This window comes from Carassius carassius, chromosome 6, assembly GCF_963082965.1.
Source record: "Carassius carassius chromosome 6, fCarCar2.1, whole genome shotgun sequence".
Classification (NCBI taxonomy): Eukaryota; Metazoa; Chordata; class Actinopteri; order Cypriniformes; family Cyprinidae; genus Carassius; species Carassius carassius.
In genome coordinates this window covers 2,338,328-2,364,754 of record NC_081760.1, presented here as the reverse complement: position 1 = coordinate 2,364,754, position 26,427 = coordinate 2,338,328, and the positions used below count along the sequence as shown (strand labels likewise).

Below are 26,427 nucleotides of genomic sequence, written 5' to 3'. Positions count from 1 at the left end.
TCTGCAGGACATCGGCCTTCCAGGAGTAGGACCAGACACCCCTGGTTTAAAATAAACCACTGTGAGCAACAGGACAACTTCACTTGTCTTGTTCACACTGATACCATTTCAATGGCTGGAGGTTGCTGTGGTGCTCTGCTCAGCTTTATCACATCGCCAACAGCCGCTGTCACTCGTGATGTCAGAAATTGCCACATCTCTTTGAAAATGAACAATGTCAGGTCTCTATGTTGCTTCAAATTGCTGTCTGTGTGAATGCCTCTAAAAAATAAATTGCTTTTATGCAGGATTGGTTTGTCAAGGGATAACAAAGAAGAAAATCAATTTAGTTTTAGTAAAAAAAAAAGAAAAGAAATTAATCCATGTCAGAAACAGTTCGGTGTGTCTTTTAAAAGTCACATCTTACATTCATTATTTACATCTTTGAATTTGTGACCGTTTCGGCTTGGCATTAATTATCTGTTCTTCTGTCTTCATTCCAAGTCAAACAGCAGTGGGAAGATTTCATGTTTGTGATCAAAGCTCAGTCCACTCGTCTGAACATCATACGATTCATGTCTTCAGATTTCATTTGGCCCCAATGAGACCTAGCTGATGCGGGACATTAGAAGAAAGCTATTCAGTATCCTCGCTTGATTTTGTATGTACAATGTTATGATTATACTATAATATAGAGCTTGAAAAACAGTTGCTTTCTTGAAGCATAAGTCTTGACATCAATCGTTATGTTTACAAACAATCACTTCACTGTAAATTCACACTACATCTAAAAAAATGTTTTATTAAGTGCATTTTTCAGAACAGACATGAGTGTCGCTGTCATTAGAAATCTATGCTACTATTTTTCAGTGACATCTTGGACACGTCCGTGTGAACAGTGGACATGGCAACCATATCATATTCATTTTCCCGTACTGACACAATCTTGCAGAGTCGGAAAGCCCGTAGGTCTCGCTGGAAGTTGTGGTTTAGGAAGCCGTAAAACACCGGGTTTATGCACACAGAACACATCGCAGTCAGGTGACACAGCGAGAACAGGAGATTGTGGGTACAGTTCATAGCCACTTCATGGTTCCAGTCGATGACGGCGTTAAAGACGTTCAACGGGAGCCAGCAAACTGCAAATGCCACCACGATGGAAAAGAGCATGATGTTTATCCGTTTAGTCTCGCTGCTACGGTTTTTGTTTTCACGTATTCTGTCCATCATATTATTACGCCGTTGCAGACGAGTGTAGATCTGAGTGGAGAGAAACAATTATTAATTCATCTCTCATATTAAAGTGTTTCCTAAATTACAAACACTTTTGGCCCTTTGGATGTTTACAAAAGTATTATATCATTTACAGCATTTACAATTAAAACCAATAAGCAAAAGTGCCTCACACACAACACGTAATATTAAAGTGGAGGTAATTAATATCATTACCAAAAAAAAAAATAGCTAAGCAACATTATGTTCAATTGCAATATGAATCAATACATACATTCATTAATTAAACTATACTTACACATTCCTATTTGTTGGTTTGTATTTAATGACAATAAGGTGAGAGTAGCTCATAATAAATAAATAAATACAATTATGGTTTAATTATTATGGGGCTACACTCTGCAGGACATTAAAAAAACTAATTAAAAACGAAACAAAAAAGTGTATCTGACTGGAAGAGAAGAGGGGGTCCAATTAAACAATCATTTATTCATATTTCATAAGGGTATCTTTTTAATTATGAATGCTTTTGATCCTGTGGACTTTTAGAAAATTATTTTCATAATTCATCCGATGTCAAATCCTGCAATCACTGTATCATACATTATTTTTGCTACTGCAATTTCAAACGATAGTAAACTGAAACATTTGTTTAATTATGAAGGGGAAAAAATAATCTTAAAAATAAAAATATATCAAATTTAATACAAAATTTACAAAATCTGTAAATAAGCAATAGTACCTCACACATAACATATATAATATTCAATATTCCATGCAAGTTAAATAATTGTGTTACAACGTCACTGTGTTGTCACACAATGTTAATGTGCCTCAGTAAGCACTGAACTGCCCAAAAACAAGTCAAGGCAAATGCATGGAGATTCCACTTTAACAACAAACAGAAGACAGGTAAAAAGAGACACTGGGAGGCAAAGGTCAAGGTATTGCTGATTTGCATGGACTTTTTAGCTCCTACTGGTAGATATTGGAATTATATCTGAATTATAAAGAGCATCTTTCTCCAATGATGAACATTCAAAACTTTTCTAACTAAATTAATTTTTTTTCAATCAACATTCAAATGTAAAAAAAATAATTATATTTAACAGTATTTTGATGCTTTCAAATCATAATATACCATGCCAGATGTTTTTGAGCGTCCAGCACCAAATGCAAACCCTTGCTACATTGTTGTTTGTTTGTCACATACTGTACACTGTTTGTTTGTTTATTTAACTAAAACTAAAGCTGTTAGAAAAATACAAATATTTTCTTTGATTTTAATTAAGCTGAAATCAAAGAAAATACAAATATTTGAATAAAAAAAATCTACTTAAAAATAATAATAAAAAAACGTAATTATTAACGGTGCCTTGGAAACTAACTGGAATAAACAGATTTAAGGTGAGGTACTAAAATTACTAAAACTGAAATAAATTAATTAAATATACTAAATATTCATTTAATGTATTTTAATATAATAAAATTATTTCAATAAATAAAATGCATTAAATATATAAAAAATAAAAGCTAATTTCAAATATATATATGATAGTATTTACTTAAAATATTAAACCAACACTTATATTTTCACATTGTTACAGAATTGTTTTCAACAATGCTTTTCAGAAGTAAAACTAAGCAGTTTATGTTTAGCTCATTATAGAACACAGATACAGCATAAATACTGTCATCATAAGTCATTTACATATCATATTGAACACTAGTATACATTTTTACAATAGTATACATTCGGCTCCAAAAGGCAATTTAGATAAACCACATTTCAAAATTTCTTTCAAAATATTCTATAGAAACAAAAAATAATGCAACAACTTGCCAGTGCCATTAATGTTTAGTATGGGACAGAGCTGTGCTGCTGACAAAATCCTTGTCTGTCCACTAGAACAGAACATCTGTACGAGCTCCGCCCAGTGCATTTGCAAATGCATGCCTTCTTAGCATGACCAGATGAATGAATTAATCATTAGTTCATTAGATGCCAACAGATCAGAGTCTTGCAAGCACAACTGACTCCAGACTCCTGTTCTCTCCTCTTTATTTCTAGCTCTGTTTTCCTCAGAGTTTGGTTCTCTCTTTATTTGATGAATGGCAGCCCTGGCACAGAGTCCTGTGACCTGAAATAACTGCATGACACAAAACCCAGAGGCAGAGAGAGAGAATGAATAAACAGACTGAGATGCATGTGTTCATAACTTATTATTAACTTCAGCTCACATTTGAAAGCCAGCGTTAACCAGACTGGAATTTGTAGGTTTGTCTCCATATCCGAATTATTTCCATGGAGAACTGGCTTTGTTTAGTGGGCTAATTAAATGTGATTCTAGGTCGATTTTACTGACTGCTGAACAAAAAAAGTCCCTCAGTCATTAGGACTCATAAAGTCGTTGGTTCATACAGAGAGAGAGAGAGACTGATCTGATGCAATCTGACAGTTGCTACCCTGACCGGACAGCCAGAATCTTTGTTGGCATCACATTCTGAAGTATTGGACCGTGGGATGGTTGGATGACACTAGCACCTAAGGATCCAACTGAATATAATGCTTTAGTCATATTCTGTGGTAGTGATTGACCGAAATATTATCCAGGGTATGTAACTGGCTGGTTCATGGCTATTTTAAGATCGCCTGTTACAAAATAAATCAAAATGTACTAACAGTTTAGTCAGAAAACAGTACATTTTCTGCTTTCAAATATTGCTGTGAATTTTCCCATACAGCAAAAAAAAATAAAAAATAAAAAAATAAATAAATAAAAATACATATTGCACATTTTGTATATATATATATATATATATATATATATATACATATAAAATTGATTTCTTTATATAATTTAAAAATAGATATAGAAAATGTCCAAAAATATATTGGTAGAAAATATTATTTTTTTGTATTTTGAAATATACAAAAAAAAAAAAAATTTGAATGGGAATTAAATATGATATACAAACCAGATTCCAATAAAGTTGGGACACTGTACAAATTGTGAATAAAAACAGAATGCAATGATGTGGAAGTTTCAAATTTCAATATTTTATTCAGAATACAACATAGATGACATATCATATGTTTAAACTGAGAAAATGTATCATATTAAGGGAAAAATAAGTTGATTTTAAATTTGATGGCATCAACACATCTCAAAAAAGTTGGGACAAGGCCATGTTTACCACTGTGTGGCATCCCCTCTTCTTTTTATAACAGTCTGCAAATGTCTGGGGACTGAGGAGACAAGTTACTCTAGTTTAAGAATAGGAATGTTGTCCCATTCTTGTCGAATACAGGCTTCTAGTTGCTCAACAGTCTTAGGTCTTCTTTGTCACATCTTCCTCTTTATGTTGCACCAAATGTTTTCTTCTGACCATTTCAGTACCCAGATCCTTCTTCTACGCAGCCATGATGTTGTAATTGATGCAGTATGTGGTCTGGGATTGTCATGTTGGAAAGTGCAAGGTCTTCCCTGAAAGAGACAAAGTCTGGATGGGAGCATATGTTGTTCTAGAACTTGGATATACAGTACCTTTCAGCATTGATGGTGCCTTTCCAGATGTATAAGCTGCCCATGCCACACGCACTCATGCAACCCCATACCATCACAGATGCAGGCTTCTGAACTGAGCGCTGATAACTACTTGGGTTGTCCTTGTCCTGTTTAGTCCAGATGACATGGAGTCCCAGTTTTCCAAAAAGAACTTCAAATTTTGATTCGTCTGACCACAGAACAGTTTTCCACTTTGCCACAGTCCATTTTAACTGAGCCTTGCCCCAGAGAAAAAACCCCTGGGCTTCTGGATCATGTTTAGATATGGCTGCTTTTTTGACCTATAGAGTTTTAGCCGGCAGCGGTGAATGGCACGGTGGATTGTGTTCACCGACAATGTTTTCTGGAAGTATTCCTGAGCCCATGTTGTGATTTCCATTACAGTATCATTCCTGTATGTGTTCCAGTGCCGTCTAAAGGCCTGAAGATCACGGGCATCCAGTGTGGTTTTCTGGCCTTGACCCTTACACACAGAGATTGTTCCAGATTCTCTGAATCTTTGGATGATATTATGCACTATTGATGATGATAATTTTAAACTCTTTGCAATTTCTCTCTGAGAAACTCCTTTTTGATATTGCTCTACTATTTTTCGCCGCAGCATTGGGGGAATCGGTGATCCTCTGATCATCTTGACTTCTGATAGACACTGCCACTCTGAGAGGCTCTTTTTATACCCAATCATGTTGCCAATTGACCTAATAAGGTGCAAATTGGTCCTCCAGCTGTTCCTTATATGTACATTTAACTTTTCTGGCCTCTTATTGCTACCTATCCCAACTGTTTTAGAATGTGTAGCTCTCATGAACTCCCAAATGAGCCAACATTTCAAAATGTCTCACTTTCAACATTTGATATGTTATATATTCTTTGTTTACTCACAATTTGTACAGTGTCCCAACTTTTTTGGAATCGGGTTTGTAAAACAAGTGTTGATTTAAATAATATTAAAATCTATGCACATCATATTTACCATTTTTAAACTGCACTATTTGGTGTACAGTTCAACTTCAGCTTTATCTTTTTGTTATCTAAAGCACTTGGACACATTTTACAATGCATCCGTCATTTATATTTGCCATTTTTTGAGTAGGTGTAATTCTTTTTTTTTTTTTTTACACTTGTTTTAATTTTAACCTATGGAAATTCAGTATAAAAATAGAATTTATTGCCTGTTTTAAAACTATAATCTAAACTTCTTTTATAATCTAAAAGCTTTTTGGTAATGATTGTATGAAAAAAAAACTGCTGTCCAAAGGTTTTTGGCATTATTTTACTTTCTAAAAAACATTAAAAGTAGTAGGTGAATTATGAGACATGTCAAAAACATCAAGTAAATATCGAGGTGAATATATTATGGTTCATTTCAAGCTAGCTATGCCAAAAGTTAGAAAATATTAATTATGTGTGTTCAGGAAAAAGCTGGCTATGAAATTAGATAAATTTGACACTAAAATGTGATTATGAAGCAAAATACAAAATTTAAAATGTATGTTTTCATGGCTAGTCAGAAAATACATGCAATTAAACAAACTAGCAAGCGTGTGAAAGTGCTTTTGTTTTTCTGTGCTGCAATTTGGTCCAAACCACAAAAAAAGCACAGAGACGATAAAAAATGAGTGAGGTAGAGGGAAAGAGAAAGAATGAGACAAATATGGATATGTGTTCATGAGGTGTAAGTGCTGCTCCATTTCTGAACTAACCGTCTGTGGTTAATTGGGCGTAAAAGTGACAAGCATCTTTGACAAAACTCGAACACTCAAAGAACTTGACAATCTGAACAGTGAGCCATCATCACAGTGACGGCAGAATGCTCATTCTGTCTCCCAACACACGCATTTTAATTTTTACAACTCTATTAGCATAATAATCTCCATATTAAACCCATTACTGGGAGACGGGAGCTTGTCACATGAATCTTCCTTTCCATTCACGCTGTTCTTTACACATCATAAAGTTTTGAATCATTTGTATCGCAGCATATCTTTCTGTTCATTTATTCTTACTATTTTTGTACCCTTTGCGGAGAAGCGATTATGACTCATTCTTGTGATCTTGGAGGCCTTTGAATTTCGAAATGATCAGTTTTTGCACAGAGGCTTTCTTCTTATCTTCTATCTCCCTCTTACTCATTTATTCTGCTGTTCTCTGACCAATCCCACCCTCTCTCTCTCTCTCTCTCTCTCTCTCTTTCAAAACAGCTGCTCTTTTAGGAGCAGTTCTGGGTTTGTGTTGGAAATGAGTTGATGTGGCAGGTCATATTGGTCTAGGACAAAAAACCTCAGCAATCATCTTTTAGACTATTCAGCACACCGGAAGAGACATGCCTTTTTGTTTATGTATGTGTGTTTTTTATTGTATGAGACTGATAGTTTTGTATCTGTAACGTGACTCTAGTCCTAAAATTGGCATTACACTTTCGTAATGAACAGCACTTCAGGATATTTGACAAGAAAAAGTGATTTTATCCATTTGGGATTTGACTATAGGGATTTTGAGTATACTGGATGTCTGGATTATAACACAGTGAAGCAGCAAAGAAGAAGCAGAAACATGTATGTAGATGCATAATTATGTAGAATAACGCGACCAACAACAGCATACAGTATAAAGCCAAAACTGCCTTATGTTACTGAATGAAACGTCGACTCAGGAAGTGGTTTAGGACTGTGAAGCCTTGGGGTGTTGATAAAGCGATCGACTCCATTTGTGTTTTAATCATAAATTTGAAACTGATCCAGATGTTGACTTTGACAAAAATGTGATTTTCTCGACTTTTGGTCAAAGCTTTTTTTAATGAAGCTTACCCACATTCAAATTTTGATAAAAAAAAAAATGCATGAAGCTAAAATAAAACCTTATTTATTTATTCATTTTTAAAGCAGAGGATATTCCTACAACAAAATATTCCAGGGGCCATAAAAAAGTTTATGAAAACTATCAGAAATGCTAGCGTTGGCTTGCAAATTTATAAAAACTCTGGCAGGGAAAGAGTTATGAATAATGGTTAACATTACTTAATACTGACTGACATGGCTAAAGTGACATCAGTTCATTTTTCATTTGAGATGACCAGTTTTTATTTTTGAATTAATGTGCACTGATAAATCCTTTACAACGAGATCATGAAGTTTATGGTATATTCATTAACTATCAAACACTGACTGAGCCATTTTACTTTTTTTGGCTTATGGCTTTATAAAGTGTCATGTCACTGGAATGTATAATGCATTATTTACCATGCCGGAAATTTACCATGCATGGGGATGCTTGGGAGTTGGAAAATTAGAATTACAAAGTATATTTTTGGGCTGTCAAAATTAACTTTGGATTTTGGAAAATTGCATTTCATTCTGCTTTTGGGAATCACACAATTATTCATGTATATTTTATTTTATTTTATTGGCAGCCCGGATGCATCATGTTTAAAATATTTTAAAGCTTTATAAATACAGCATTACTGTAATAACAGCTTAAAAACTAAATATTTTTTCCAGATAAGATTTTAATAATTATCCTTAGTATAATAACAATATAAAAGCTCATTTATTTATTATTTTAGTTTTTTAAAAAGGCTGAAAAATGTAATATAATATATTTTAGTAACAGATCATCACATTTATCACATTTGGGGGGTGTCTAAAAAGTCTGAAAGTCTAGGCTACCACACATGAAATAAAACTTAAAAATACAATTACATGCATCTGAATTATCCACATTAATAAAAAAATGGATAAAAACTGTTAGTTTATCACTTTACTTGTTTAGACCACATTAGGAGCCTGCGGCTCTTCAGGCGGATTGAAATCTAACAAGTATGCCAGTTTAACATTTACAAATAAGTACCAGACATATTAAGATAAGCCTTTATAAATATCAAACTGTAAAGCGCTCAGTGGCGTCTCGTCCACCCCTAACCTCACAGGTCAGACATAAGCTCAACTCCCCAGGACTGAGAAAAGAGCAACAAACATGTACAGTACGTCTGCTTGAATATCCTTTGAATGTCTTTCACGAGAGGCTGTGATATTGCAGTCAGGAGGATGTAGGAGATAAGAATATGGAATAAATTGGGCTCTCCACAGCCTTCTGTCTTTAAAGCGGTTGAAAGAAACGAGCGTTCCCCAATGTAGTGCCCCCAAAAAACGATACATTATTCAGTGTCATAGGAAACTGTATTAAAGTCTGTTAAGTGTTTTTGGAAAATCCTTGAAGGCACACTTCTCAGTTATTATTCTAAACTGAACCCAAAAGAAAAAAAGACATGATACTTCTCCAGTTGTTCTTGCTTAGCCAGCAATGAGATTAAATACAGAAAAAAATAAAAATAAAATAGAGACTTTACTTAAAGGAATAGTTCACCCCAAAATGAAAATTCTGTCATTACTCATCTATGTGACATACCAAATCAGTATTTTTATTTTCATAGGAGAACAAAATAGGAATGTTTTTAAATAAACGTAACATACATGTTTTCCATGGAACAGCTGTTCATAAAGGCCACAGACTCAAAATTAAAAGACAAATAAGCATTTAAAGGGGTTTGTATGATTCATGCACTATAACATAATACAAAAGGTTTTTTGTGAGGAACAGGCCATAATTTAAATAAATTATTTCCTGATAATCTCTGTCTAGAGTTCTACATCATGACATTTGGTTAAGAGACACTCAGTGACGTCTGATGATGCTGACGTCAAGTATGTGTCATAAGTGGCATAGATGATTAGTGAACAGTGAATAACCACTTCAGCACGAGCTCAAAACTTGTATTAAAATCAACTACTAAATGTTCTGTATATGTATTTCTGTTTGGACAACTATCCTCAATGATGACTGACAATTAGCATAAATTTGGAATACTAATGAAAGATTATCTTTATAAAACTCTCTCTCTCTCTCTCTCTCTCTCTCTCTCTCTCTCTATATATATATATATATATATATATAGACAGACAGACCGACAAAACATTACCGTTCAAAAGTTTGGGGTTGGTGAGAATCTTTCTATTTCATTTTATTTTAAAAAGTATCTTCTGCTAACTAAGGCTGCATTTATTTTAAAATACAGTCAAAACAGTAATATTATTCAATATTTTTACCATTTAGAATAGCTGTTTTCTATTTTAATTTTATTTCTGTGATGCAAAGCTGTATTTTCAGCATCATTAGCCTACTCCAGTCTCCAGTGTCACATGATGCTTCAGAATATTAATATTATTAATAATAATATTAATATTATATATATATATATATATATATATTATCAATGTTGCAAACAATTGTGCTACTTCATATTTTTGTGAAAACCATAACACATTATTTTCAGGATTCTTTGATGAACAGAAAAATCAAACAAACAGCATTTATTTAACATTAGATTTTCTTCAGCAACGTAAAAGTCTTTATTGTCACTTTTGAACAATTCAGTGCATCACTGCTGAATACAAGTATTAATTTCCTAAAAATATATATATAATCTAATCTGACCGCAAACTCTTGAATGGTACTAATATACAAATAAATGTGAACCGGTCTATGAAATCCAGGCTAAATTCTCAAAATCTAATTCTCAAAGTTTGATTTCAACCATTAATTTCACTATGATTTCAATCTTTGACATGGCCTTACTCAGTCAATATTAAAGAGAGAAAGGTTATATTTTCACAGAATGTTGTACATCTTTATGAAGGATGATTTTATGTAGAAAACAGTAAATCACAAAAAAATGGCTTTAGCTGGGTTTTTCACAGGCAGGGTCACATATATTGTATATGCCATACATATACATGACACATGCATGACTTAGACCTATAGATTTATATAAAAAATGGCATGGAAACTTCACAAACAATTACAAAGAAATGGCAAGTAACATCTTGAATTAAACATGACATTTTGAAGCAGAACAACTGAAATAGTATAGGTGCATCTCAATAAATTAGAATGTTGTGGAAAAGTTCATTTATTTCAGTAATTCAACTCAAAATGTGAAACTCTCGTATTAAATAAATTCAGCTAATCAAATCAACAACACCTGCAAAGGTTTCCTGAGCCTTCAAAATGGTCTCTCAGTTTGGTTCACTAGACTACACAATCATGGGAAGGACTCCTGATCTGACAGATGTCCAGAAGACAATCATTGACACCCTTCACAAGGAGGGTGAGCCACAAACATTCATTGCCAAAGAAGCTGGCTGTTCACAGAGTGCTGTATCCAAGCATGTTAACAGATAGTTGAGTGGAAGGAAAAGTGTGGAAGAAAAAGATGCACAACCAACCGAGAGAACTGAAGCTTTATGAGGATTGTCAAGCAAAATCGATTCAAGAATTTGAGTGAACTTCACAAGGAATGAACTGAGGCTGGGGTCAAGGCATCAAGAGCCACCACACACAGATGTGTCGAGGAATTTGCTGAACCACAGACAACTTTTCCTTGACATTCTAATTTATTGAGATGCACCTGTATGCTACAATAAGGGTATGTCGCCATCTTTTCTTACTGGTCTCTCTGGTCTTACCTTCAGGTAACAGATGAAGATGAAGGTGAGAGGAGTGATGTACTGCAGCACCAGCATGCCAGTGGTGTAGGTGAGCTTGATTCCTCTGGAGGGCCACTCTTCCACACACACCACCTTCCCCCTGTACTGCTCCTGAAACACTGAGGGCAGCTGCTTCAGCGGGGCGTCTGTCACCCTGGAGAACAACAGAAACGGTGTAGCAGTGAGGGCGGCCAGGGCCCAGGTGAGGCTGATGCCCAGGCAGGCGTGGTTCAGGCTGGGCCTCCATCCGCGAGGGTGTAGGATGAGCTGGTGCCTCTCAATGGCTATCAGAACCAAGGAGAAGATGGAGACAGAGACAGAGCAGCACTGGACCAGGCTGTTGAGTTTGCACATGACCGCGCCGAACACCCAGTGGTCCATGAAGGTATAGATGAAGGTGAACGGCAGGCACACTAGGGACATCAGCAGGTCCGAAACAGAGAGGTTTGCGATTAGGACATTTGTGACGTTGTGAAGTTCCCGTTGCCGGGTGATGACAAGGATGAGAGCCAGGTTGCCAACGACACCCAACAGTACCACAGCACTGTAGGCAACCGCCATTACAACAAACAAAGAGTGGCTGCCATAGCACTCATCTCCATATGCGACTGTGGAGAGGTTAGCGAAGGAGCAATTTGATACGTCCAAGGAACAGTTCAGAGCAGTGATTGGTGGAACAGGTGGAGAGAGGGCGGAGTCCGGCATTGTTCCGCCTCCTTTGGATAGTGTTGGTTTATATCAGATGATCATACACTCCTTTCCAGGACCATGATTTTGTAATTCTGACAACACACTGTGGAGACATAAGAAATCAGTTAAATCAATACTCAGAAAAGACAAGACCACCTCTACTGTCATGCTGGATTATGGAAATCAATAAATGTTCCCCTTCAGTTTTATTTAATAAAGAGTTCTTTTAATCTTCTAGAATTTACCTTATTGACCTTTATTCCTAAGACTTTACAGTTTGAAAGGGCAAGTAATACACATTTGTGCAATAATTATGAATCATCCAACAGTGTTCCACAGGCGATTTAAAAAAAAAAAAATATATATATATATATATACAAAATAATATTAATAATGTTTTCCATTTCTAAAAGCTTTTTGATTAAGCCTGCATGGTATGCATGGAACTGAAAAGTTAATTAAGATTTTGGCACTTGATTCTTTTTTAAATTAAGCCATCAAATACTCCTGACTGAGCAACTGGCTTATAATATGAATGAAGCCAATGCATTTTGGCTCATACACCTACACACACACACACACACACAGAGAGAGAGAGAGAGAGAGAGAGAGAGAGAGAGAGAGTTATTCCTATCATTATAGGGACATTCAATAGGCATAATGGTTTTTATGCTGTACAAACTGTATTTTCTATCCTCTTAGCCTAACCCTACACCTAAACCTAGGCCTCACACAAAACTTCAGGCACTTTTAGATTTCCAAAACACTTCATTTTGTATGATTTATAAGCTGGATTCCTCAATACTTGGTACACACACACACACACACACACACACACACACCCACACCCACACCCACACACACATGTCTGGGCATTTTCTATTGACAGTAAAACTTTATTTTAACATTATGTAGTTAACATATTACATGTACTTACTTTGACAATAACCATAAATTACAAGCAAAATGGTGGATGCTGCACAGTGCTGGCGGTTGAGGAGATTCCCCCTTCCACGTAAAGTGCTTTGAGTACCCAGAAAAACTCAACAAATGTAACAAATAATGGTAAGCTTACTAAATAATGTTTTAGGTAATCTGTAAACAGGGTTATAAAATATATAATTATATTTTATAACCCTGTTTACAGATTACCTAAAACATTATTTAGTAAGCCGTTTGCAACCTGACTCACTTATTTCGGATTCTCTTCAAACTTCTTTAATAAACTGTATGAACAAACATACAGTGCACATTGTAAATATAACATGAATATAAATCAGACATAAGCACAGGCATAAACTCTATGTCTGGAAATCAGAGTCTGAAGCAGGTTGTCAAGGTAACAGAGGTGACAAAGCCTCCAGTTTTAGGGCTCTGGCTCTGGCTCTTTCATCTCCCACTCTGTCTTCTTCTGTCTCTATCAGCAGCCGAAATCAACTCTACATTCACTGGTTTATATAATTCAGCATATTCAGTTATTGGGAATAAATTGAACAAATATGTTTTCAAACAACAGAAACATTTCTAGAAGCCCAGCCGTGAATCTCTAACTAAACTTTCTTATTCATAGCAGCCCAATACGCTTACAGTACAATAGTCTCATGTGTATGAATTACAATGGGATATGCAGACGGTGGCTGATCCCGAGAGACTGAGGCTAAATGGCAGGCTGCTCACATGCTCTGTGCACAGTATTCCCTCAACGGTATACTGTTCTACAAAGTGACCTTAAGAGTAGAGTACGTACAAAGGCACTACACCAGCATTTGAAGAAGGCAATTTAATGTCAAGATGGAGCAGGAGTCATTCATTTGCCTTTGCATGACTGTAAGAGAAAATCTAATTAGGTGTGCAGCGTATTAAAAATGTATTCAGCTAATTTCAATTAGATATCACTCAAAAACACAATGTCACTTATGACTGAAGGAATGTGTGATGGTAGTTAATTATTATAAGGGTGTGTTTGATTTACTTTGTTTTTATGGACAACATATGTCATATGCAATGACAAATATTACTCCCTACTGTTTTATGTTCCAGCAGAGCCTCATTAATACATAAATTATCTGAATAATAGTTTCTTATCGCACTGACATTTGTCTTTAATCATTTAGCAGATTCTTTTCTTCAAAGCGACTTACAAATGAGGAGTGATTCATCCTAAGGAGGTGCAGTGCTGCCTACACTTATCATGTGAGAACTACACACTAGAACAGAGATATAACAGAATCGGTGAAAGGAAGGTGTTATTGCATTTGCAGGTTTGAGTCGAATGCTGACAGAAGAAGTGTCTTTAGATGTTTTTTGAAAGCTGCAAGAGGCTTGGCTGTTCTGGTATCTTGGGTAAATAATGCATGCATAACTCATATCTGGGTTATGTTTAAGACTTTGGTAGTTGTGCTTCAGTAGAACAGAGCGTTCAGTGAATGACAATCTGACAGGTCTGTTTGTCTCTTGAACTGATGTGTTAACAACAGCCATAAAACCTTTCAGATAAGTTACACTGTTTGACACGAAATGGAAATTCATCTTATCTGTTTTCTAAATCTTACGTGAATGATTCATCCATGCATATGTTTTTTGTTGTTGTTGTTGTTGTTGTTTTTTTTTTGGACCTTGTAAATGTGAAATCTTTGAATCTTCTGGCATATTTTAAACATCTCCAATTATTTTTTCAACATAAAAACCAAATAAAGACCATTTTTTCCTATTAGCTTTTATACTGTACTGTATGTCACAATACAAACCAAAAAAAAAAAGTAATGCATCTTTGATGTATCATGGTCCACTGCATTGTTTTAGGATCTGTCTCATTTTCATTTTTGCCACATTTTCTTTGATCTAGTGTCCACTCTTTCTCATATTGTTGATGGTCACACGAGTTAATTCTCAGGGGCAGTAGTCCACATTAGTGTAGAGGGGTAAGACAACCAAACATTGGGTCATTTATTACTCACTATTAAGTTTTTCCAAACCAACATAGTGTTATTTTTTTGTCTGTGAAACACTAAAGGAGTATTATGCAGAATATTGATGTATCATTAGCAATCAATGCAAATTTTGCAGTTTTAGTGCTATATATATATATTTTTTTTCTTTCTTTCTTTTGGAAGTAACTTTGAATAAAACAGTCTGTTGAATTATTAAAATTAAATGTTAATGAGACAAGAAAAGTTATTTTTACCGTTTACATATTAATGAGGCTCTGCTGGAACATTAAACAGTGACAGCATTTGCCATATTGAAATAAAATAAAAAGTGTGTATGCAAGAGAATGTATGGTTTATTTACTGTATTACTGAGGATTAAAAATAAACAGTAGGGTGTAATATTTGTCATAGCATTGGCCATATGTTGATCGTCTATTACCAATAAATAAATAAATAGACAGAAACATACATAGGCTACATACAGTAGCTACATAAATAGAGTTTTAGTCATTGTAAATCGGTGTTCCATGTAAAAAAAAAAGAAAAATTAAGATAAAAAACACTTCATAGTATCCATGTTTTGTTCCTCAGCTGGAAGTCATATAGGGGTGAGACAGAAACACATGAATTATATTGCACTCCTGTGACTTGGAAACTTGTGATTATTGGCAGCTGAAACAATACAGCTGATAAACCATAAAATTAATGCGTTTATAGTCTTTCAATGAATCAGCAGACACGTTGTCACGATTATTAGATGGAGTGCCCATGAACTTCATTAGAGGGCACTCCACTCAGGACCATTCCACCCATCAACCACCAGATGTCACTTGGACACTAGCACCTCTCATACTGTTGCACCACACCCGAACTACATTACCCATGAGTCACTGCATCACAATCACCCTGCCACACCTGCACCTCATTCATCAGCCAATTTCCTTGCCACACCTGCACCTCATTTACACACACACATAAAAGCAGCACACTCACTCTCACTCAATGCGAAGTCTTGTCTAGCCTGTCTAACATTTCCGAGCGTTTCTCCCTGTGTTTTGTCATTCCCGTGTTTGATCTTCGGACTGATTACTCCGACTCTGATTCTCTGCTGCCTGCCCCGATCTCTAGTGATGGCAAACGAGGCCTCGTGAACCAATGAAACAGTTGAACCAAATGTGCCATATTGTTTCGAGGCTTCGAATCAATCCGACACCCGTCTCAACGGTGACACCTAGTGGTCACTTGCAGGTGTTGATCTGAAACAACCTTGACGAGCCATTAAAAAAATGTGTTGTTTTTTTATTATTATAATGTTCTAATATGTGAAGCTTGTAACCTATAGGCTCCTCACTGTGCATAATGTTATTTTGGTCATGAAAAATGAATATTAATAAAAGAAATCAAGCCACAATGTCTCACTTTTTTAGAGATTTTTATTCAAAAATATTAATTTATCTGCTGTGGAAGGACTTAGCCTACTTCTTTTTTTACAGATAATTTCTCCAGCCTTTGAAAAAATCCTCTCACAAGGGACACTTGTTGCTGGCATACAAAGATATTTTTTTGCAAGGACATACAAATGAGGAAAGATTACTGCTCTCTCTTTCCAGTAAGTTAGTGGATCATGAGTTCTGGGCAAATACGCATCGTTGATGTATTTTTGTATGGCATCAGCTGTAGCATTGTGTATCATCTTGGTTTGATGGATGCGAGTATCCAAAAGTTCCCATAAACTGTCCTGTGTTTCTACTGGTGTTGATGTTGATGGTGATGGTGATGATGATGGGTGTGATGTTGACATTTCTGGGTCTGAATAAAAATGAAAACAGCAATTAGTAACAAATCCTAAACTGACGGCATATATGAAGGATATATTATATTACATGATTTAGATTACATAACATAACACAGACTGAAACTGCTCACCAGGATTTGTGTTTGAACACATCAGTGAAGCACACTCCAGTGTGATATGCTTTTCAGCTTCCTGGGCTTTGGCAGCATTTCCAAATGCCACATTTTTGAACCTTGGGTCCAGCAGTGTAGCCAGTGCCAAGGCTCTAAAACTCTCATAACCTCCACATCTGGAGTGCAGACCTTCTTGCAGATGTGAGCCTATGAGCCAAAACAGGAGAAACACATATTTATAATAATGACAATAATATGACAGTTATGGCCAATCACATGGGTAGTATGGTCATTGTGGCCTACCTAATTGAACAGTTGATTCCTGCGTTGCATTTCCTTTTTTCTGTGCAAGCTTGTGCTGCAACATCCTGTACAGTGGTATAAGCTTTGAAGCAGACACTCTCTTTTCCTCTGACATCTCTGTTGTTGCGAGTTTGAATGGTTGCAGTATTGACAATGATTGTTCAATAATGTCATAATCAATACTTGTCAGGGGAGCAGTATCATTGTTTAAGTTGGAAAGTGCAGCAGCCACTGGTTCACGTTGGTCATACAAGCGCTGTAGCATGTCAAATGTGCTGTTCCATCTCGTGTCAACCTCCTGTATCAGTTTCAGAGTTGGTCTTCCCATCAAGCTCTGCATCTCCACAAGCTTGTCCTTTGCTTTGCAGCTGGATCTGAACAACCCCACTATCTTTCTGGCCTTCTGGCGTATTTCATTGATGACTGGGGTTTGATCTAGTGCCTTTTTCACAATCAAATTTAAAGTATGAGCAAAACATGGGACATGGCAAAGGTGGAGTAGCTGGGCACTTAGGATCATGTTAGATGCATTGTCAGTCACCATGCACTGAACTTTGGAGGTTATTCCCCACTCAGCCATTAGCAAGGCTTTAGCCTCCATGAGATGCTGGGCTGTGTGGGTTTGGTAAAACCTCCTTACACCCAGTACAACAGTTGCCATTTTTGCCTCTGGTGTTATGTAATGGCAAGTCACACCAAGATATCCATCCACATTAATGGAGGACCACATGTCAGCTGTAAGGCTAACAAATTCGGCCTTTTGTAGGTCCAACATTGTCTTCTCCTTGGCTTTGTTGTACTTTTCGCTGACCATTATTTTAAGCACCTTCCGGGATGGGAGGACATAGCTTGGATCAAGCTTGTTCACAAATGCCCTGAATCCCTCATCGTCCACGATGGTGAAGGGCTGCAGATCCTTCACCACCATGTTTATAAGAGCCTCATCCAATTCCCTCTGTCTGACTTTTAAAAGAGAAGACAAAACATACTTTCAGACAAATACATTGGAAAAATACAGCTTCAATTAGTGCACATCTATTAAAAGTATAGCCTACTGGTTCATTATTTGGAAACCTTCCAGTGTTTATAATCAGTGCTTTATATAACTTATAAACTTTATAAACAGTGTCCCAAAAGGTTGTAATTATATTTCAATTATAATTATATCCCAAACAATGCATACCTTGCTTAGATGGCCCAGCAGTGTCAGTAGCAGGCCTAGGTACAGGGGGAATGCCATCCTCTGCACCCTGCAAAATGGCAGGATGAGTGCTCCTCAAATGGCGCATCATGGATGATGTATTGTTGCAGTAGGCTAGCTGCCGATCACAATACACACATCTCACTTTATTTGGGGTTTCTAAATGGAAATGCTCCCACACCACAGATGTACGGCATCTCTTCTGGGGAGCTTCCATTTTATCTATCTATCCAAATCTATCTATCTATATATGAATCGATCTATGTATCTAGATATGTATCTATAATCTATGTATCTATATATGTATCTATCTATAATATATGTATTTATATATGTATCTATAATCTATCTATATATGTATCTATCTATAATATATGTATTTATATATGTATCTGTAATCTATCTATATATGTATCTATCTATTAATCTAGCTGTCTATATATATTTATATCTATGTATCTATTAATGTGTCACTATATGTATACTCTGTCTGTCTCTAGCCTCTCAGTCAATGTGTTGTGTAAATTTAAATGTAAGTCTAAATTGCCTATAACTAATCAAATCGCACTATGTCACTATATCACCAAAAATCCGCTATCTCAAAGTCAAACTCCTCTCACAAAAACCCATGAGGTCAAAATGCGTTTATTTCACTTTTATACAGATGTGCGATTGTGTGGTCTGTTCCCGACCGTTCCAATCAAACGCTGATTCGGCGGACCACACCTGATGAAACAATTAGTGAAACACTTCGAGGCTTCGTTTGGTCACGTGACATGGGTGTTTCGAATCACGCTTCGGATCAGTGTTTCGACACATCTGCGCTTCGGGATCTCGCAAAGCTTCGGAACGACTGTTTCGCTTCAGCCATCCTTACCGATCTCTGCTTGTTTCTGGTTTCGACTCTGGTTATCCCTGACACACCTGACGCCATTCCTGATTTCTGCCTGTTTGACCATTCTTTAATAAAGCGCTGCATTTGGATCCGAACGTCTCTGGCTCATCATTACACACGTATAAAGCCATTGACATGACAATATAATTAGATCATGAGCCTCATGGAGAGACTCGCTGATGAAACAGAGACGTCGAGTGCGTTATGAAGCTGATATGGAATATATAAAATCTTCAAATTGAGTTTTTGAAGAGCTTAAATGAGTTTCATACATCTGACAACAAGATTTGCTCTCATCCCAACTTGAGACTTAAAATAGACATGACTTAATGATAAACAATTATGAAACTTTCTCCAAAAAGAGTCACTTGAAGCCATGGGAACCAAATGACAGAGAGACGTGCTCAGACTAGCACTGAGATAAAGAAGGAGAAGGATGGAAGAACACAGTGACATATCAGATGACAAATGAGACAGGGAGAAAGATTGGGATGGAGGGAGAGGCAGAAAAAAAACAACTGATATCTGAAAACAAACAAAAAAACAACTGAAATCCTTATGTGTGTATACATTCTAAGCCATGTGCTCCATAAATACCGGATGCAAATAAAGAGAACAAATCACAAAAAATCATGTTCACAGTGTAAAACTGTAGAAATTAGTATTAAAAATGATGAAAACATTTCTGTCATTAATAACACACATAGCAGCAGACATCCTTAGGCTAGAATGAAGACACACAATGAACCTTGATATTTTCAGTCTGCACCGAGTATTTATAGAACACCATAAAAAACTAATTCACAGAAAGCAGTTCCAATAATATGCATCTTGTGTTGAAATACAATTTTGAAAAGACAAAAAAAATCGATTCGATTTGAGCTCACCAACACATTACCTTAATGTCTCCTTGCAACAATCAGATATGTGCTATTACTGTAAATCCTAAAGAGAAAGACAAGCCCAGCCAAGGAGAACATGCAGGCGTGTGAGGCATCTCCTCACTCTTGTTCCCCTGCACGAGAGACCGTTTCGAAGAGAGCATTAAGATCAATTATTGCGCGTTATTAGCCTGTAAACTCCTGAGTTAAGTGCTTTCATTGAGGTGTACCGTAAACAGGTCAAAGTCCTGCAGGTGCTTCGTTCCTCATAAGCTAATGATCCATTTCTTCTTGCCCCTAATCTGCGCTCGGTCTCGCGCGTCTGGACGCGTAAAGTTTGTTTTATCACCCATTATGAAATTTGCCAAACCTATGTATCCTATATTCCACCGCGTTTTCACCTGGAACCAAAACGCGAATCGCATCTTAATGAACAGAATAACATCAACCATATAGAGGAGGATTGAATGGAATTGCGTGGTTGGTTGTTTTTAATATGGTCTAATATTACGAGATTTTCGCACAGGAAAAACAGAAATAATGACTATCGAGCGAAGAGATTGCGCGTGCCAGACTCTTACCTGCGGCGCCTCACGCGCGAGTCTCCATCAGTCTGAATGAGTGAACGCGCGTGCAGCACTGACACTTCCCCGCGCGCACTGAACTGACCGCTGCTTCCACTGCGCCTCTGCACGACGCGGGGGTCCACGGCTGTCCGAAAGCACACACACGAGGCTGTGATGCGCTCATAGCGTGACACTTATTCAAGAGATGATGAAAACGGGTCTCTAGTGATTTGATAAATATGAGGCTTTTTGTTCTCTTAAAAATAACAATTATTTGGTAGAAGAACCTTTCACATCCATAGGACCGGTCAATTGCCCAAAATGTTCTTTAGAATGGAAAAGGTTTGCAGTATAAGTAATAAATGCTTCTTCGTCTTTTTTTTTTTTTGGTAAAACATTCTGAGCCTTGTTTCAGTGGCTGCATAATTGCTTAGACAGGCCTACTCAGCTAATCAAAATATATTCTACACTGGGTTGGGTTGTTTCAACCCAACTTTGATTCAAATGTGGACTAACCCAACCACTGGGTTAGATTGGGTTGAAACAACCCAGCATTTTTTTGAGTATAAAATGGTTTTGTTAACGTTTCCATTAATTGAAAACATTTTGCTGAGTGACATCTTAATGTTCGAAACGTTCTTTTGTATATACTTTTTTAATAATAATAGGCAAATGTTAGATGAAACGTTTTTGACGTTAAACATTCTGGGGAAAAAATAACTTGAAAAAAAAAACATACAAACTTCCAAGTCCGCTAAATGGTTCATGTTAATTCTTTTAAGAAAAAAAGTCACAAGAAATGTGTAGAAATAACATTTTGTATGTTTGTGTGTGCTAAGGTCTTTAGAACGTTAAGGCAAACCAGAAAACTTTGAGCAAAAGTTCTATTGGCGTTTCTGGAAGAATATTTGTTTAGAGCGTTCAGAGAATCTTGAGAATATTAGCCAAAGTTCGGGCGTTCCCTGTTAGTTGGGACTCACGCAGACAAACTGTCACGTGATGGTTTCTATCCTATAGCCTAGTTCAAAACCCTCATAAATTACAGTGAATTATATCCTCCAAATTGAAATTTCAATATCATATAGTAGCTGCTGGGTAAACAAGTGAACACAATAAATCACCCTGGCATGTTCTCAGGACAAAGACGTCAGGTCAATGCAAGTTCAGTTTGTCACATGCAGTCTAAGAGAACATTTAGCCTATACAAGCCTAAAATTTTTGGAAAGTTTCTGAAAATTATCTTTTTGTAGCCAAGACTTTAAGGTCTCATCATTTGGCGTTTAAAAATAAACCTACCTGACAAAAGCTGTGTAAATATTTCCATTACCCCCAGTGAACCCTCTCTTCGCGGATAGAGCAGCGCCACCTGGTGGAAGAACTCAATGACTAAAAGTTCGCTCAAGTGCATGTTTGTGGATAAAAGTAAATATTCTCATATATACTGTAATGATGCAAAACCACTGAAGAGATTTACTCTACTTAAAATGTTCACTAGCTTTTCCAAAAAATGAAGATTTTTTTTCTCTCCTTTTCATTTTGACATTAAACATGTAGTAGACATAAACACATGTTTTCTGATTACTGGAAACCCACAGGTTACTGAAGAGGCTTTGAAACACTATTCTAATACTTAATGACAACTACACAGATGCTCTATAGATTTTTCTTCCAATTTCATTAGACGTGTAGCTCTAGAGCTCAATCTCCTTTAAATGTCAGTGAACTTTCTCTTTGACCTGTTTGTGCGAGCTGTCACTTTTTATCTGCCTGGTTCTTTTGCTCAAGCTTTTCTTTAAAAGGCCCAAGTCAGTGGGGAGGTGCAAAGGGCGAATTTTGAGCTGTTATGCATCCGTGTGTGTAATGAGCAATGTGCAACGGCATGAAGCTGAAATAAGAAGTCTGGTTTTCAGGTCACCATGGATACAGAATAAGAATCAGTAACAAATAAGTGTGCATAGCCTACTTTTATGTCAAGGCATGTATAATTGTTATTTACAATACCCTTTCAGCCTTAAAAGATAAAAATCCATGTCATGAATTATTATATGCTATTACATTAACCTAATTTATATACATCTCTTTTCAAGGGGGATTTTTTTTCTTCGTTAAGTAAATTAGATATTTTTATTCACAGTTTAACTTTGTCCAAGTTTTACTCTAAATTGAGAAAATATCAGTGTTTCCATGGCAATGCTGTACCACAATGGAATTGCAGTAATGTATTTCCCCATTGGGAATTGTATTTATTTATAGATAGTAGCATCAATAATATAATAGCAGTTATTTATTTATTTTAAGTGATTATTGACGTATAGACTAAATGACAAAATTGTTTCATCTTTTTAGAAAATAAATACAGCAATATATTATGGAAGAGTGCAAATTAATCTCATCCATGTAATGACAGTGAAAGTTGGGATCTACTTATTTTTGGTTTGCATGAATTCCGATTATCTAGATCTATCAATTTCTAAAAGAGATGTGCATTTAAATGAAATGAAAAATCACAATTTTACAGAAGATCTCTTCTATTTTTTTTGGCCATTTTTCCATTGTGGTGCAGTGTTTCCATATAGCAATGTCTCCCTTAGTATTTATTTATTTTTTTAAATCTGTTTTGATTTGTGTGATTGAAGCTATTTCATGTAATAAAAAACTTGCATACCATCAAAGAATGCGATTGTGATTGAGAAATGTGATGTGTAAAATTCTGACGGTGGTGGAAATTTGCTTCTTAGTAACATTTTTCTTTTAAGAGCATTAATAATGTTAATTAAACGTTGAATGCCAGGCACAAATGAATTGCATTGCTGTATCCAGATACACTGAGGAGGGCAGTAACACACCGGTGATGCGTCTAGCCTTCCGCGATTTCTAGAAGAAGAAGAATGATTGTGCACACAAAGAAGACGAGTTGTTGTTAGTGGACAAATGGCTTCGTCCATGGGCGGGATGTTTCCTGGTCAGCATCCTCCTGGACCTCATGCACCTGTAGGTCCCGGGGGTCCAGGTCAGCCAGGGCTTCTCACAGCTCCCTCCGGTAATAGAGGGACAAATAACACTTTAGTAGATGAACTGGAAGCTTCTTTCGAGGTGAGGAGCTCGAGAAAACTACTGCTGCTGCTGCTGCTTACGTGCCAGAGATAGATGTTCTGTACAAGATTGTCTGCTTCATGAAAGAGAATCAACTGATGATACACACTCTCAATATCAATATATTCTTATTTTGTATTCAATATGCATAAGCACATGTTTTATGCATGCAGTAGAAATGAGATTAGATCGAAAATGTGTCAGTTATGTCTATTACATTTTGACTGACTGGAGTTATTAGTTAATATTTTAAGATATATAATCAGTATTGGTGTTATTCTAGACTTTGTCTTTTAATCGTCCGTCCTTTAATGTTTTTATCATCACAGGCGTGCTTTGCATCTATTGTGAGTCAAGATTATGTGAACGGAACAGACCAGGAAGAAATCAGGACTGGTATTTTTGTATTTATTTCCTCCTCTCTCTTTTGTTCTTACTTTTATAAACATAGCTGTATCCTCGTGCTATTATTTAAAATAGTAATAATTACAGGGAACTTTGATAAGTACTTAATAATTACCGTATTCATACCTTATACTACTAGCTGCTACAAAAAATACCATATAATTACCATAGTTCCCTTTAAATACATATTTACAAATGAAGCAAAAATAAATTGTATATATATATATATATATATATATATATATATATATATATATATATATATGCAAATTATTTATCATTCCATAAATACAGCCAGAAAAAAATATATATTTTAGGAATAGAATATCATGTAAATGAGGCAAATAAAATAACAAAATTCCTCAGTAAAAAAAAAACTAAACAAAAAAACAAACCTTAATATAGATAGCAGTGAACCTGAAATGTTTGGTGTGTAAAAATTCTACTGAAGTGGATATTTCTGGCTGTACATGAGACAAAACTCATTTTTAATAAAGTTGCCTTTTAAGATATGTATTGCAACTAAAATCTACACAAATAGATAAAGAGTAAATTGGATGTTTTCCTTCCACTAATCTGAATGAAGACCTGTTGTAAAGATGAAACAGCCCAAGATCTTAAAATTGACCCATGCATGAAAAACAAACTAACAATGGTTTGACCTGTAAAGTCTTGCCTTCATGATTCTGTGTTTCAGGAGTGGATCAGTGTATACAGAAGTTTCTGGATGTAGCCAGACAGACTGAATGTTTCTTCCTTCAGAAAAGACTGCAGCTGTCTGTACAGAAACCAGAACAGGTGGAAAAAGAGGTGAAAACCCGTATTTTTGCTTTTACTTTTTAAAACTATTTAAACCCACACCTCTTCCATAAACCTTTTAAAACATTTACAGTTCCCTTCTAACCTTTGTAACATACTGTGTACTTTAGTATAAACCGTTTCTATGTTTCAGGATGCATCAGAACTGAAGAATGAACTCCAAAGGAAGGAGATGTTGATTCAGAAACATCTTACTAAGATCCATCACTGGCAGCAGGTGTTGGAGGACATCAACGTCCAGCACAAGAAGCCCACAGAACTGCCACAGGGTCCACTGGCCTTCCTGGAACAGGCCTCAGCTAACCTCCCTGCTCCCATGAAACCAAACTGAAGCGTGTCCACAACACTATACACCCCTCTCTCTCTCTGCAGAGCAAACTGTACTGTACGCCTTCATCAGTGATGATTTTGTAATGACATCCATGATGAGCTTCAAGAGGTGCTAAAGGACATCACTTCCACTTATCTCTCACGAGGAGGTCATCTTGAAGAACTCGAGTGTCTTTGACAATTAGTCGGAAGCATACTTAAAACTCTATTTATTAGGTAGGAATTGTGATGACAAATAAATCACATTTTTAACGTTCCAAATAGAGATGTTCATTGAGCTACAGTGACCAGGAAAAAAACTTCAGTTGGAGAGATTTAAGTTTTTTAAATTTTATTAAAACACTTTTTGAAAAGTTTAAAATAAACACGTTTTGTTGAACATTAGTACATTCAGAATTTTTTTTTTTTTTTTTTAAGTTCCCTTTGGTCTTCCTTCATATTCTGGCATGGCAGTCCAGCACTATACATTACTTTTTTTTCTGCTCAGTTCTTTTATCTTCTTCCTTCGTTTATAACATGCTGTATCAAGTTTTCAACTATTTTTCAACGACCCACAAACCTTGCATGTGTAATTAATTTTATTTCCCTTTTAGTAAAGTTAAAGTCAAATCAACAAATAAAATCTAAGGCCTCTGACATAATTTGACAACAATAAAAACCCAACAGCAATTAATTGATCAATAAATGGGTGAAACTTCTAAAGAACAAGCCAAAATGACAAAAATATCCATTACAATTACAATTACCATTACAATTCCTTCCATTACAAAGTCAAAAGAAAGGAAAGAGATTATATACAAGAAAACAAAGCCTACTCTTAAAACCATGAACATTTTTGCATGTGACATTCTCAACATTTATTTGTTTTGTAATATATTTACATGACATTTCTTGTAATGCAATATCATTGCAAATGTCAAAAAAAAATATTGTAACATGAAAAAGTTAATATTTATAGTTACTGCACTGCAGCATTTAAATGTAATATACAGAAAAATAAAAAATACTGTATTACAGTACACGAGGATCACCATTAGGAATAATTGGAAATACAAAAACTTGAAAAAAATGATAATAATTTGA

The 26,427-nt window shown here is 35.8% G+C and overlaps 2 protein-coding genes across 2 annotated transcripts; one reads left to right on the top strand and one right to left on the bottom strand.

Moving 5' to 3' along the window:
- Positions 1-150: 150 nt before the first annotated feature.
- Positions 151-20,840, bottom strand: LOC132141802 (neuropeptide Y receptor type 1-like). Its single transcript, XM_059551466.1, has 3 exons — positions 20,713-20,840; positions 11,303-12,116; positions 151-1,239 (listed from the first exon to the last, which is right to left on the bottom strand). The coding sequence occupies exons 2-3, from the start codon at positions 12,026-12,028 to the stop codon at positions 823-825; spliced, it is 1,143 nt and encodes a 380-aa protein (XP_059407449.1). The 5' UTR covers positions 12,029-12,116; positions 20,713-20,840; the 3' UTR covers positions 151-822.
- A 2,787-nt stretch (positions 20,841-23,627) lies between these two features.
- Positions 23,628-25,345, top strand: LOC132141801 (mediator of RNA polymerase II transcription subunit 28-like). The gene is made up of 4 exons (XM_059551465.1): positions 23,628-23,790; positions 24,120-24,186; positions 24,893-25,005; positions 25,148-25,345. The coding sequence occupies exons 1-4, from the start codon at positions 23,629-23,631 to the stop codon at positions 25,343-25,345; spliced, it is 540 nt and encodes a 179-aa protein (XP_059407448.1). The 5' UTR covers position 23,628.
- Positions 25,346-26,427: the final 1,082 nt, after the last annotated feature.